This window comes from Strongylocentrotus purpuratus, unplaced genomic scaffold, assembly GCF_000002235.5.
Source record: "Strongylocentrotus purpuratus isolate Spur 01 unplaced genomic scaffold, Spur_5.0 spur5_scaffold_11, whole genome shotgun sequence".
NCBI classification, from domain to species: domain Eukaryota; kingdom Metazoa; phylum Echinodermata; class Echinoidea; order Camarodonta; family Strongylocentrotidae; genus Strongylocentrotus; species Strongylocentrotus purpuratus.
In genome coordinates this window covers 15,930,820-15,946,755 of record NW_022145596.1, presented here as the reverse complement: position 1 = coordinate 15,946,755, position 15,936 = coordinate 15,930,820, and the positions used below count along the sequence as shown (strand labels likewise).

Genomic DNA, 15,936 nt, shown 5'->3' with positions numbered 1-15,936 from the left:
TAAAACAGCAAGCAGTTTTAGGCTCCATCATAAGCAGTACTTAACCACGTCTAAAACTCGATCACTACTTGGATATATATGATATGCAAAACAAAGAAAATAACATAATAGCTTAGCATTTATGTATAAAGACATTGATTACGTTTTTACCAAATTATGTAGATAATAATAAAAAATAAAAATAGATTATAAAACATAGTACCATATAAAAAGGAACTCATAATAATAGAGCCCAATTCAATCATTCATGAATAATCATTACACACAATCTGTGACTCAAGCAGTGGCGGATCCAGGGGGGCGGGGGGCCTGGCCCCCCCCCCCCCAGGAAAAAAATGTGTAAAAACACGTGAGTTTTTACCTTTTTGGGGGGATAGGCCCCCCCGTGGTGCCCAAGGGGGGGGGGTGCAAATTTTTAAATTTTTAAGGGCAAAAAAAAAAAAAAATGTGCTCACTACTGCCAATGTACAAATAATACTTACCTTATCTACAAATGTAGTTACATATCACTATCTATCTTCCTAACCATAAAATACATTTTGCACTCAGTAACAACAAATCACTAGCATTGTTAGGCATAAAATGTATATTCTTAAAACCATACTTGAACAAAAGGGCATACAAGTACATGTATTTACAGTCCCAGCAACAGAAAACAGAGACCCACTTTACATAATATTCTCTACTTTGAAAGGCATTTGAGGCAGTGTTGAAGTACATGTATTATCTAACCGGAATCTCTTTGGTATTTTATGTCCATATAGTATGGCATTTAAATTACGTTTTGTCCAAACCCAATCAAATATACATATTTATATTCAAGTATTTACAGCTTTAGCAACAGAAAACAGAAACAGAAACCCATTTAAAATGAATATCCTATATATCTTCTATTTCTTTTAAAGTAATGGTAAACTTTTATATACATGATTTGAAACCAGAATGAAGACTATCAATCAATGAAAAAACAAATTATATACATATAGTTCTAAAATTGGAACCAATTGGATTGGTCCCTAAAATGTCATTGAAATACAACATACTCCATTGCTCTATCTTATCTCCGACAGAGACTAATAACTTTCTCCCATGGCAAGACATTTATTTAAATTTGGCACTCTTGACCCTGCACTAAACAGCGACTAACTGCTCTTAAAGGGACTATGTCCCATTTGCAGGCCAAAAAAATGAAAAAGTTAAATTCCAACTGCATTTGAAATATAATACTAATTTAGAACTTCCCTAAAAAAGGTGGGGCTTGAAAATGTCTTCAAGTGGGAAAATAACAACTATTAGTTGTCAAATCGACTTTAGGGCTATAGAGCCCAAAAGTAATAGTCTTGATTTTCAGACAATTGTACAGAATGGTCATACGTTTTATGCTGCGCAAAGATTCAATCAGTTTAATCTTGGCCATCACAAGAAGTGGGTTATTGATGTAGATAAATGCTCATGTACCCTTTACAACTCTTTTCATGTATGTTATTACCAAAGAAGAAAAAAGCCAGTCAGTCACTCAATAGTGTCTGACAGCGATGTCTAGCAAGTAAACGGTTTTCCTTGCATTAATTGAATATGAGGACACTGCTAACGTTTAAATTTCACAGATAGGACAAACATGACATATTCATAATTCCTGCAAAGTTCTACAGCATTTGAGATTGGCTGCAAAAGGGACATAGTACCTTTAAACCAGAAACTTTTGTGTATGGTTAACAACTAAATTATTAATACCCTTACAACTTTTTGTTGGTACATAGGTAAAAAAATTGATTTATGTTTCTCGAGAATGTGATATATTAAAGCTTACATCTAAAAGAATTCAACAAAGAGCCTCATTCTTTTCAACAAGTCCACCTTTCATTCTTGAGTTACCTAAAACACACAACAACAAAAAACAATAAGGAAAGGTTTGTAAATTTCAGAATCGCATAAGTTCTGTTCCACAAATTGGTTGAATCACTATCGCCATACAAATGTGGAGGTGTCGTAGTATAGAGGTGGATTAACTTGACTCTCATTCCAAGGGTGGAGGGTTCAAATCCAAGCATGGTACTAGCATCCTTTGGCAAGACATTAACCCATATCTGCCACTCTCCACCCAGGTGGGAATGGGTACCTGGCAACTGATGGGGTATTAATAATTGCAGGGCCTCGAGACGATGAACGGCATTAACGCTGGTGAAGCTAATACCATGGGTACACAAATTATTATTACCCAAATTATCATTATTAACACTGAATCATTACATTTCAATCAAATTAATTTTTTTCCTATAGAAATATGTGTCCTTTCATGTTGCGAAAGATTCCGGCTGTACAGTATCTCATTCTACTTGCATTATGCAGAGTAGATCCTCTTTCTTCGGCTACATCTGTCGGTGATGTTTTCCGAAGCCTTCTCCTATGTTGAGTGTAGACGTCGCCTATACCACATGTATGCAAGATATAAAGAAAGAAACTTTCTGAGGCATTTATACACCATGTATAGTGTATTTGTATACTACACAAATTGTCATAACCGAAGGGATTGTCTTTGTTTAAATGAATGCGTAAATATGACTTCATTTTTCTCACACCTACTTCACCATGGACAGCTCATAAAATTGACAATTAGGAAAACATATATCTTTTTGTTTCTTAATATGTCTGTTTAAGCGAAAAATAATGTATCATCTTTAATTTTTTGCCTTAATTTTTTGTCCTCTTAATCTAAATGACTTACGAATGTGGTGGGTCGATCAATGGTTCACTGCCTCTTAAATTAACCACATGTACTTGACTACAAATACTACAAATAAAAATGCTGTATCTATGGACCTCCCTCCCTGCCCATGTACGTTAAACATCTTGGAAGTGATGGCTAAATTAGATACATACCGTCTCGGAGTTCTGTCTGTAGAACGAAGGCTATGCCAGTTACTGATCTTAGAACTGCCTCCAACCTCAGATAGAGATCGTAGGAGTTGAGGCCTGAAAGAAAGATAATGGGTCAACTAGCTCAGGCTTATTGAAATTGAATCAAGGACTGATATACAATCCTCATTTAGAAGTATTTCTTGTTGACAAGCGATCAGAGCATTTAAAAAATTTTTGTGTGTGTGGGTGTGTGTGTGTGTTACAAAGCCCATTATGTAATTCCTAATTCTTTGGTATAAACAAGGCCATTTGTAAAAGCATATTACATGTGTTCTGTTTCCTTCATATACAGTGCGTCCCAGATAAAACGAAACCGAGAATTATCGATGTTTTATCATAACTTGATCACAATTATAATTGATAAATGACACATATTTAGAAAGCCAACTTTCTAGAAATGTGATTTTCTCTTTGAAATTCAGATATCGCCTGCCAAACGACTTTTCGGTTCCCTCTCTTCAAATTGATTTTAATCACTCATGCATGAAATATGCATCAAATGAAAGAGGAGGATCTAAGCTTTCCAAATATGTGTCATTTATCAATTATAAATGTGATCAAGTTATGATAAAACATTGATAATTATCGGTTTCATTTTTTCCGGGACGCACTGTATAAAAATTTCACAATACTGGTCATAACTCAGATCTCAATGCAGCCATGGGTGGAGTCCTTCGACTTTGTAAATTAGAAGAAAAAAGACGGTGTAAGGCTTAATAAATCACCAGCTTGAGATCAAGCCAAAATAACTCTAATGTTTGAATCTAATAAACAAAATATCTGCTGATACTTATCTGAGAATATTGTGTGCAGAAAAGCTAATAACAAAGACTTGCAATCAAGTAAATTATTGAATTGACGGGAGATCGAGGAGAAGGGAGGTTTCTCCATTCCATCACCAACCCTCCATCACTGTCCCAAAATAATGTATCATCTTTAATTGTTTGCCTTAATTTTTTGTCCTCTTAATCTAAATGACTGACGAATGTGGTGGGTCGACCAATGGTTCACTGCCTCTCAAATTAACCACATGTACTTGACTACAAATACTACAACACAAAATGCTGTAACTATGGACCTCCCTCCCTGCCCATGTACATTAAACATCTTGGTATTAAGTGATGGCTAAATTAGATACATACCGTCTCGGAGTTCTGTCTGTAGAATGAAGGCTATGCCAGTTACTGATCTCAGAACTGCTTCCAACCTCAGATAGAGATCGTAGGAATTGAGGCCTGAAAGAAAAAATAATGGGTCAACTAGCTCGGGCTTATTGAAAATGAGCCCATTTTGTAATTCCTAATTCTCTGGTATAAACAAGGCCATTCATAAAAGCATACCACATGTGTTCTGTTTCCTTCATATCTGACAATTTCACAATACTGGTCTCTTTTAACGGCAGAGAATGATGAATCTGGGATAGACAATAAACTAACAGAATTTCTTTGTCAAAAAAGAAACAAACGCATATCATGATGGTATGCAAGTTCCACTTACCGTTTTTTTTGTGAAGCATCATCACAAGGAGCACTCTCAGTGCTGGCAAGTGTAGCAGGGTGGGAGAAATCATCAGAAAAAGAGGGTGTAACCTTCTCAGATCTCAATGCAGCTATGGGTGGAGTCCTTCGACTTTAATCAGAAGAACAAAAAACAGGGTAAGGCTTAAAGTAGATATTCATTGATTTGACAAGGTTATCAAACTTCAATGCTTGGAAACATTTGAAGTAATGATTAGTATAAATTACAAAATGCTTAAATACAGCCCCGGCATAGCACCTGCAGAGCTCTCCGAACGCTGCTGAGATGTGTGAGATCACAGTATGGACATGATTTGCACAAGCAGACGATGTCCCATGACATCTCACACATTTTCAGTGCCTGTGTTTTCATCTTCTCTTGAGTTCTTTCTCTTACTTCACTATCGTCAGGCTAAATGTATAATCTATTGCTTCACTCTAAACCCCGCGCATGGTTTTATTTTGATGACAAATGCAGTGATACAAAAATAAAGTAATTTGTCGCTTGTTAACAAAATAATAGACGCCATTGTATATTCAGCTGCACACACCCTGGTATGTTCGGCGTTTCAAGAGGGAATAAATGCCGTCCTTAATATCATTCCGGGGGTTTTTCAATTTGAAAGTCTGGTTTCTTTGATTGTTAATTAACCTCTATCCTGTGTATTAACAAGCAAAAGATTTTAGTTATCAGAATCGGGTCATATCCCCTTTTGAATGGTTTGACATGCCATTACATTTATATACACTAAACTCATTATAATTTGACAAATATTAGCTTTGCAATTATGTTCATTCTTTATGGGATGTCGTCTGCTTGGGCAGTATTGGTCCATATAATGACGTCATTAAAACATTGTTATTTTTCCGGCGAATCTCTTGTATATCCCAGCTGCTATGGAGGTGGTTGTATTTGTATTTATATAAATCATCCGATATGTAGTTGACCTAAACCTTGTACGATGTCCATCTGTTAGCTTACCAGTTTCTAGTGATACATTAGTTGACATAATTGTGATTTTCTTTGAATTTCTCTTTAATAAATCACCAGCTTGAGATCAAGCCAAAATAACTCTAATGTTTGAATCTAATAAACAAAATATCTGCTGATACTTATCTGAGAATATTGTGTGCAGAAAAAGTAATAACAAAGACTTGCAATCAAGTAAATTATTCAATTGACGGGAGATCGAGGAGAGGGGAGGTTTCTCCATTCCATCACCAACCCTCCATCACCCTCCTATAATAATGTATCATCTTTGTTTGCCTTCATTTTTTGTCCTCTTAATCTAAATGACTGACGAATGTGGTGGGTCGACCAATGGTTCACTGCCTCTCAAATTAACCACATGTACTTGACTACAAATACTACAACAAAAAATGCTGAATGACTATGGCCATGTATGTTGGACATCTTGGAAGGAATGGCTTAATTAGATACATACCGTCTCAGAGTTCTGTCTGTAGAACGAAGGCTATGCCAGTTACTGATCTCAGAACTGCTTCCAACCTCAGATAGAGATCGTAGGAATTGAGGCCTGAAAGAAAGATAATGGGTCAACTAGCTCAGGCTTATTGTATTCATTCTCACAAAAAAGATAGATAAAATTAAAATGAAATTGAATCAAGGACTGATATAATCCTCACGTAGAAGTATTTCTTGTTGACAAGCGATCAGAGAATTTAAAAATGTTCGTGTGTGTGGGTGTGTGTGTGTTGCAAAGCCCATTCTGTAATTTCTGATTCTCTGGTATAAACAAGGCCATTCATAAAAGCATCACATTTGTTCTGTTTCCTTCATGTATGACAATTTCACAATACTGGTCTCTTTCACAGAGAATAATTAAAGATTAAAGGTTCAAATTTTATTGTCCAGGTTAAAACACACAGAAAGTTGGCCTACACTGGCAGGAGATAAGAATACATAAATGTGCACAAAACAAAAACATCAATTAGATTAACAAACAGTTGAATACATTCTGACAAAAGTAAAGACCTACGCTATGGAAGAGGAGATAGCAGAGAGCCTGAGGGGAAGAGAGAATAAAAACCGCTTGCATAACACGATATTATGACTCCAAACATCTGCTTTACTAAAGGTAAACAGTTAAAAAGAATGATGAATCTGGGATTGACAATTAACTAACAGAAATTCTTTGTCAAAATTAAACAAACGCATTTCCTGATGGTATGCAAGTTCCACTTACCGGTATTTTTGTGAAGCATCATCACAAGGAGCACTCTCAGTGCTGGCAAGTGTAGCAGGGTGGGAGAAATCATCAGGAAAAGAGGGGTACCTAACCTTCTCAGATCTCAAAGCAGCCATGGGTGGAGTCCTTTGAATTAAAATCGGAAAATACAAACTAAGGTATGAATCTTATAAAAAAAATATCTGCTGATACATCTCTGAGAATATCGTGCGCAGAAAAGCTTATTAGGAAGACTTATACAATCAAGTAAATTGTCAGGAAATGAATAGGTTATGGGCTTGATCACAGTATGGTATTAATATCCTAGTAAAGTATTAATCTACATTTGCCACTCCATACCCAGGAGAGAAATGAGAACTTGTATGATGACAAAAGCCTTTGTGCTGCCCTCAAGGTCATCGCATGATAGAAATACTCCCCATGGAGTGGACATGGTGCACAGTGTGTGTGAACGAATCCAATCACCGGGGTAATAGTAATATATGTAAAATGCTTAAAATGGTATTTTGTTTTAAGTGCTATATAAATCTAGAATTGTTAATCAACAAAATTCTACTTACACTTTTGAGTCTTTAGCATATGAAGCATTCTCGGTGCTAGCTAGTGTTCCAGGCTGAGACATGATGTTAGACTGGGAGGATTTGGTGTCTCCTGAAGTCCTTTTTAAAGACAAGGACGAATTTGGTCAACCAAGAAGATCAAATCAAATCTTAATAAAAAATAAAGCAACAGTCATCCTGAATTAGGTAGCTTAGCAAAAGTGTAGTGGCACAAAAATTCATTTCTCTGAGCTACCTCATAATAATTCTATTTTTTTCTGTATTCAACATAAATTAAACTGTCAAACGTAATGTGGAAAGTCAAAATTAAAGTTAATTCTTGGCCAAGAAAGTACAACTTCACTAAAAAAGCGTAGACTGCAATCCATATTTGAAAAGATGGATGTTGAAATTGTACATTATAACGAGATTTTGCATCAGTGTGCGACTTGAATCCATGAGCATGAAAGTCATGAGAGTCGACGGCGATCCTATCGCACCACAGAAAACAGTTATTATTATCAAAAACATAATATACACTTACCTTCCCTCAACTTCATCATTGGAATGTAAGCTGTGACACCCACTCATGTCTGAATTAGAACTTTCGGTGCTTAAAGTCCGTCCAGTCAAAGCAAAAGCCATAACACTGAAGAAAGAGAAACTTGCATATTACTTGCTGTAAAGAGAATTCAAAATCATATTGCATGGTATAGTGTCCATCTCCAATTCGAACCCCCCATCTGTTAAACTCCGTCCTGTATCACTTGGAGATTATTTTGCCAAAATAACAGACGGTTTCGTCGCAAAATGGTAATTAACGACATAGAACCCAATTAAGATCAGATACAGTTTGGAAACCCCAAAAATATGTCAACGTACGTCATACTGTATTATTAACATTCTACACAATGTGTTTGTTTATTCAGTCCAACCAAAATCCTCATCAACAATAGTTGCGACAGACTTTTCAAAGGCCTTTGCCATAACAAAACTTATCAGCTTAGGAGATCACCCCTGCATTGTGCCATGAATCATGAGTTTCTTGCAATCCGGCAACATGTACCTAGCTGTTACAGATTGGTTCTATCTGATTTGTCGATGTTACAGACTGGAGTGCCACAGGGAAGTCGCTTAGGGCCCTTTGTCTTTCTAGCCATGATTAATGATGCAGAGCCATTGAGCGGCATAACAAGGTAATTTTTAGTTCTGTAAATGAATTTATAAGTTTCACAGTAGGAAACTTACAATGAATTTCTAAATATTCAAAATAATATTTGCTGCATAAACAATGATGAAATAGACAGAAACTGCCAAGAGTACATCTTTCACAAGTTGGCATACTTACTCCTTAATGGATAGTGAGTCAGGTTTCAACAAGTCTCTTCTTGGTGAACCATCAGGAGATGACCTGAAGGAAAGGAAACAAAATTTTGAAACACAGTCAATACGTAGTCTGCTGATACAGACATTTTTTTGACAAAAAAATGCCATGAAGTCTTGAGCTGAGCTTAAAGGTAAAGACCAGTATTGGAAACGCCCCAATTTCAAAAAATGAAATGGAAGCTCTAATTACCAATCATGTAAAAGAATATGTTTTGACTACTACATGATGATACAAATTTGCAGGGAAACTGCCTACTAATTGATATATTTGGTAAATTAGTTTATCTATTGGTATGTGAGAGATAAACGCACGTGTCGCGTACGTTTGCGTAGTCCCATATACATCTTTCTGTGTACAGTGCTTGTGACTTTACAAAGACTGGGCCAAATTTCTTATCATTTTGATGACTCCAGAACCTTGCAGTACACACCAATACTTATATGCTAGATGATCCACCTTTTCTTATTCGATTCCACAACGTTTCTTACACAATGCAATTGCATGACTAGAACTGGCCTTTATCTTTAACTGTTGTGACAACTAAGGCAAGAGCAGCTAGGGTACAAGACCTGTGAGGTGTAGTCTTTGGTCTGATATTTCAGACTCTGCCATTGGACTAAAATTACCTTATGCCTGGTGACAGAAAGAAGTAGATTACAGTCCCAGAGACTATATTTGATACTTGTATTTTATACAAGCATTAATCTACATTTGCCACTTCATACCCAAGAAGAGAAATGTAAACCTGGTAAGATGACAAAAGCCTTTGTGTTAGTAATTTCAATATGGCCTCTAGATGACCATTAGGAATACTCCCCAGGGAGTGGAGATGGTGCAACTTGTGCAAGAATGAATACAATGACCAGGGTAATAATATTTGTAAAGCACTTAGAGACAGTATTTTGTATTAAGCGCTATACAAATCCAGATTATCAATATCATTTAGATGCCACAATTATGAATAGTCAAATCCGATTTTGGAAAAATATTAAGGCTAGTCTTCTTGAAGGAGACTGGAAGGTCATAGTGACATAAGACTTGTCATGTGATTGGTCAACAATTTGATGTCAATCTTGAGGTCTTAACTAGAAGTGAGTTGAAAATTTACAATGCCAAAAACAATGTTTAGCATTCACTTCATCAGTTAGACTGTTAATTGGGACGACTAATATTTGTTTACATTCTTATGAAAATTGGATCAAAGTAATTGAGATTGGAAAGTGTGTACGAAGCCGAAAGGTTACCTTCTTTGAGCTCTGTTGTTTGAATGAAGGCTGTGAAACCCACTTATGTCTGAATGAGATCCATCCGTGCTTCCACTGCTGGAAGCTCCTTCTCCTTCTGTCGCTCCATTCTGATTCCTGAAGAAGGAAAAATCTTGCTGACATTTGTTTCAATATTCACACCAGAATGAAACCCAAGACTGCTTCATTGTTTTGAGTTACTGGTATATACACAGTCTACATAACATGTGCCAAATGTTTACTGTGGTGGTCCACTGATTAAGTCGACGATAGCGGGGACAGAGTTAAAAGTTTTTTTCTTTTCGGTTTAGTTAAATTTCATATTTCATATTCACATACATCATATACAAATCAATAAGTATGAAAAGAATTGTACTTTCAATAGGTGTAAACAATACATGCAATAATATCAGGCCATGAAAGTCTTTTCTTTTCTTGTCCCTTTCCACCTCTCCATTTCCGTCACTCTCTTTTCTCATTTTGGTCTTTCTCCCCTTTTAAAATGTTTTCACTACTCGATTGGGGTAGAAGAGGGGGCTTGTGACCTGTGCCCCCCCCCCCCCCCCCCCCCCCAGTAGCTACACTGCTGGCAGCATGTAAAATCAAGCTCAAGAAATACATTGCCATAAACTTACCCTTGAGACCCTGCATTATTGGAAGTGTCGGCTTCACATACTGGCGGGTCCAGAGTAACAGTCCTGATGAGAAATTATTTTAAAAGACTGACATTAGTACAAAATATTGCACACCGTACCATTGCACTTGTCTTTTAGTAACGTGTGTAGAGCAAACATAAGGAATAGGCACTTTATATAAAAAATATACCATGAATTGTTGTTATATTCACCTCGGCTTATATATTTTGTTGAATTGAACTCTGTAGCATTACATACTTGTATAATAGCACAATCATGTAACCTCCCCAAGAGCCTATAAAAACAATTATATACCTCACTTAAGAAATCCAGCCATCTGATTGGTCGAATTGCATTCATAAACTTCAACTGTTCCTGTAAAATTCCCGGTAACCATGCATAAAACATTTACTATTTTTAATAACCATGGTTATTAAAAAAATAGGTCAGCCTCCATGGTTACCCCATAGGTTTACATGTTAAAAAATGGTTTGAGCGATCGAGGATACCGTATGTGTGCGAAGGATTGGTCGGTAATTTCAATACAATTGAATCTCGATCGATCTTACCGACAATTTTATCTTGCATTGTTGACATGAAGACGAAAATAAACTTCCAAAAACAAAAAAACAACATCTGCCGATAGATCTTGATCTAAGTTCGTGCCAATATGCATTGCAAAAGTAAAAGAAGGGTGCTTTTGCGAAGCATTCATCACGCCGAAGCCGGTTTCAATCCACTTTAATGTATATATTGTACAAAACTGCCTAGCTCGTGAACAGCGCGCGATGGCCGAGTGGTGTAAGGCGTTGATGTAAGATTCATCACTCATTGTACGCGAGAGTTCGACTCTCACCTTCGACAAAAAAAAAAATTATTTTTTATTTTTTATTTTTTAGTCTATTTTTTTTCGGCATATAAAAGTATTAATGACTGCTTTAATATTCGAGAAATAGTTGTTTTCATACGCTCTCGGGAAGGTTACAATTGGGCTATTCCCCTCGGCAAGCCTCGGGGAATAGCACAATTCTAACCTTCCCTTGAGCGTAATAAAACAACTATTTCTCTCAAAGCAGTCATTAATACTATACTATGCCTCGAATATTAAAGCAGTCATTATAACTTTTATATACCGAAAAGGGTCATAGAATACATGTGCGACTTACCAATCATGGTAATCAAGTTTGTTTACGATATCGAGACCTAGTCTTAATAGGATGTCTGATCGCGCACCACTCGAGTTTGTGTGCTAAAATCCTTCCCATTGAGATTGCACGCATATACGTAAAATGACAAAACCAGTCAATAGTCTTTTGAAAAGAGCCCTAGGGCTTTTTTCAAAAGACTATTGACCGGTTTTCTAGCATTTTACGGGAATGGCTAAAATCACGACTCCAATTTCGACCAATCAGATGGCTGGAATTCTAAAGTGAGGTATATAAATCAAGATTAATTAATCAACAAAGTTCTACTTACACTCTTGGGTCCTTCACATATGAAGCATCGTGACAGATTCATGTGACAAAACTACGCTAGGTTGGAATACCCTCGCTCTCAATTTTTCACAATTACAATTTAGAAAACAATCTTGATATAAGTTATAACTCTGAACATAAATTCTTTGGGCCCAGGCACGGGCAGTGTTAGACAACTAGCCCTGAATAACAACAATCAAGAGCAGTGTCTTGGACCCGTAGCCATGCCAGCTCTAAATTTCATTGTTTGGGGGGGAGGGGGGATAATTTATGATAGTTCTTCTGCGAGCCTATCGGCCTCGCAGTAGGGCTTTTTTCCAAAGACTATTGACCGGTTTTCTAGCATTTTATGGGAATGGCTAAAATCACGACTCCAATTTCGACCAATCAGATGGCTGGAATTCTAAAGTGAGGTATATAAATCAAGATTAATTAATCAACAAAGTTCTACTTACACTCTTGGGTCCTTCACATATGAAGCATCGTCGGTGCTAGCTAGTGTTCCAGGTCGAGACATGATGCTACACTGGGAGGATTTGTTGTCTCCGGGAGTCCTTTTGAAATAAAAGGATGAATTTGGTCAACCAAGATCAATCCAAATCTTAATTCTTAAATAAAATAAAGTTACAGCCATCCTGAATTAAGTAGCTTAGCGACATTTAATGGAATGGAAAAGGCATAATATTTAGTGATATGTGCCCATTAGAAGTACTTTTATAATATATCTGAATTTATAAGTTTAGGTTGTGGCAGTGGCGGATCCAAGGGGGGGGGGGTGCGATTTTTCAAATTTTTTTTAGGACAAAAAAAAAAAAATTAGTGCTCACTCCCCCCCCCCCCCCTTACCACTGAGCGAATTATCAGCCGGCTGTTTCGCCACTAAATATTTTCTCACAAATTGGGCCCCCTCCCCTGCCGCCAGCTGGATCTGCCCCTGGATTGTGGTGTCTTGACCTTATAAGAACTTTACATATGTAAATATTATTGTCTTAACTGTAGTCTGTGGCTTGAAGTCTGGCCTTTTATTCAATTTTCACTCATTTCTTTAGTGACACCTGTTACATTATTAGAGTGCCACACATAATTTCTTTTTCTGGCAAGGACATTCTAAAACTATTGTATTGAGATTTGCAGTTATTCTGGCAATCACATTCCACATCCATTGTGCTGGGATGTGCAACCACCCAATGTACTGGTATAGCATTATTACACTTGCTTTTGCTACACCCATATTCATCATTTCTTCTGAGCTGTTCCTACAGAGCACATGTCTTTTAGAGATCTAGTCTAAAGTCTACGTACACCATTTGACCAAAGCTAATTCAGCTTCATCATAATTCATGTCCTCCTTCTTCGTTCAATTCTCTATTCAGTTCTAGGCCTAATTATTACTTTATTGAGATTATGAGTTTCTTCTCCCTTACTTCATCCGCAAAGAAGCGACATATAGTCTTATACGGGTACTGTGCATTATTTGAAAGACTACCTATCATTCACCTTGTGAGATAATTTGTCACAACAATTAGTGGCTCGAGCGCTAATTCTCGTGTCAGTTTCATCAGGTCTTGCTACGAGAAAAGGTAGAAAAGAAACCACTTTCTATTTCTTTTATTTTAGGTGACAAATTCCCTAGCTAAAATGTAACATGTATTTATCATTCACTTTAAAAAAAAACTGTCAAATGTGCTATATAAATCCAGATTTGTTGATGAACAAAATTCTACTTACACGTTTGAGTCACTAGCATATGAAGCATCTTCAGTGCTGGCTAGTGTTCCAGGCTGAGACATGAGGCTAGACTGGGAGGATTTGATGTCTCCTAAAGTCCTTTTGACATAAAAGGATGAATTTGGTGAACTAAGATGAATTCAAATCTTAAATAAAATACCAGATTCAACCATGCAGCCCTTCCCCAATGTTTAGCTCTCTCATTTAGAATCCTGACTTACCCTGCTAAATTAGTAATTTCTCTGGTAATACTTTTTACATTCTCCTGTAAATTCACTGCTAAAGAAATACAATTCGCCAATCCTACATTCACTATGGCTGTATATCACAATTCAGTTCAGTTTGGATTACATGCAAGTGTACCTACAAACACCCTTAAAAGGATGCAGTGATGTTCATACAAATAAATAGTACGATTGTCAAAACATTAAATTTTCTTTCATTACTTCAATCAGACAAAAATCAATAATAATTTTTTTTAAATCCTACCTTTTCTGCAGCTTCTCATTAAAATGCAGGCTGTGAAACCCACTTATGTTTGAATGAGATTCATCTGTGCTTCCACTGCTGGAAGATCCTTCTCCTTCTGTCGCTTCATTCTGATTCCTGAAAGGGGAAATATCTTGCTGACATTAGTTTCGTTATTAACTCTTTTATTAGCAACAGAATGAAACCCAAGACTGCTTTATTGTTTTGAGTTCCTGGTACATACACAGTCTACATAACATATGCTAAAGGTTTACTGTGGTGGTCCACTGCTTGTTCTATTAGTTGATGATAGCGGGACAGAGTTAAAAGTATTATTATTGTTCCAGTTTAGTTTAATTTCATATTTACATTAATTTCATAAATCATAAGCAATAACAATTGAAATATAAACAATAGTTCTATGAATAGGTGTTTAAAAATACATACAATATTATCAGGCCATGGAAGTCTTTTCTTTTCACAACATCAGTTTAATAGACCCTTAATTAAAGCCAAAGTAGGTTACCTTCTTTGAGCTTTGTCGTTTGAATGAAGGCTCTGGAAGCCACTCATGTCTGAATTTGAATGAGGCCCATCTGTGCTTCCCATGCTGGAATAAAAAATTATATGCAAATATAAGCCCATGCTTAGCTTCATGGCATTAATCAAAATATTTTATTGCTTAAAGAGAAGGTTGAGTTCTGGGAAGAGGTGAAAAATAACTTGTGAGCGTTATCATTCTTATTATGCAAGTGTGGAAGAATATCAGATAAGACATGTTCCCTGAAAAGTATGGCTCTTCAAATGCCTTCATATTCTAAATATGTCATGTAACATTGTAAAACTCGGGGGTAGGATTTTTTACACCACGTGTTCGTGTAGTCCCATATACATCTTTCTGTGTACAGTGTTTGTAACTTTACCAATATTTGGCCAAATTTCTTATCATTTTGATGATTCCAGAACCTTACAATACACACAAATTCTTATATGCTAGCCTCGTCTAGCATGCACGTTCATGTATATGTCCTGGGTATATGTTGTATTCATACATTGCACGTGTTCACAGGCTCACAATCACTTCACTCACAAACATTACAAGCACAAATTTACACTTCAATACACGTACAGCATGCACCCACAGTCATTGTAGTGTACGTAGGTACACATATCGCGATCGACATATACGCGACGTGAGAATGAAAACATGATTGACTGCGGAGCATGGCGAAGAAAAAGTTCTATTTTTTTCTTCTTTTTTTTAAATTTATGAGTAATACTTGAATTAATGAAACTTAGAACATTATTGAACTAATATCTTTCCTGTAGGATTCATATAATGCTCCAAAATTAAAGAAATCAGACACTTTTCAAATGATTTCGGTCTTGAATATTGGCTTATCGCAAGTTACTGTCGTTTCCTTACGCGGGATTGAAGGGCTATCATATGACCTGAAAAACTGAAGGGGCATTAGATCTATAGCATTGACCACGTTGCGCTGCTTTATATACTTAGCTTTGATGATGTACTGAAAATGAAATAACCGAACAAAGGTAGAGTGCTGTTTGTATACGCTCCCGGCCCGATCAAGGCATGCATGTGTATTTCAAGTCAAGAAGAAAGAGCATCAAGATATTGAACTTTACCTGATCCTGACAAGCTGACACGACGTACACTATATTGTAAGCTGCGAATGGAAATTCACAAGTTGATCGCCCGATGAATATGGCCGATGACAACAACACAACAACATCAACGGGAAATCCCCTTCTTACCGGTCTTGTCGTAGATGGCGCAAGAAGATTCTCAGTGC

The 15,936-nt window shown here is 36.6% G+C and overlaps 2 protein-coding genes and 1 long non-coding RNA gene across 4 annotated transcripts; all 3 read right to left on the bottom strand.

Moving 5' to 3' along the window:
- Positions 1-415: 415 nt before the first annotated feature.
- On the bottom strand, positions 416-6,763 carry LOC115922255. 2 transcript variants are annotated; one of them, XR_004063383.1, is made up of 6 exons: positions 6,644-6,761; positions 5,882-5,974; positions 4,062-4,548; positions 2,881-2,973; positions 1,686-2,426; positions 416-1,149 (listed from the first exon to the last, which is right to left on the bottom strand). XR_004063383.1 is itself a non-coding variant. In XM_030980785.1 (4 exons), exons 1-3 carry the CDS (start codon positions 6,760-6,762, stop codon positions 4,413-4,415), a joined length of 348 nt encoding a protein of 115 aa, XP_030836645.1. In that variant the 5' UTR covers position 6,763; the 3' UTR covers positions 3,561-3,597; positions 4,062-4,412. The 2 variants fall into 2 exon arrangements, 1 of the variants encoding a protein (XP_030836645.1); XM_030980785.1 differs by lacking the exons at positions 416-1,149; positions 1,686-2,426; positions 2,881-2,973 and adding an exon at positions 3,561-3,597 and having other exon boundaries at positions 6,644-6,763.
- Positions 3,561-10,346, bottom strand: LOC115918500. Its single transcript, XR_004063384.1, has 5 exons — positions 9,817-10,346; positions 8,534-8,596; positions 7,730-7,834; positions 7,207-7,305; positions 3,561-3,591 (listed from the first exon to the last, which is right to left on the bottom strand). It is a non-coding gene; the product is annotated as an uncharacterized LOC115918500 (long non-coding RNA).
- Positions 10,347-10,447: 101 nt separating this feature from the next.
- LOC115918185 lies at positions 10,448-15,936 on the bottom strand. The gene is made up of 6 exons (XM_030981297.1): positions 15,770-15,936; positions 14,649-14,732; positions 14,144-14,260; positions 13,655-13,753; positions 12,382-12,480; positions 10,448-10,514 (listed from the first exon to the last, which is right to left on the bottom strand). The coding sequence occupies exons 2-6, from the start codon at positions 14,729-14,731 to the stop codon at positions 10,448-10,450; spliced, it is 465 nt and encodes a 154-aa protein (XP_030837157.1). The 5' UTR covers position 14,732; positions 15,770-15,936.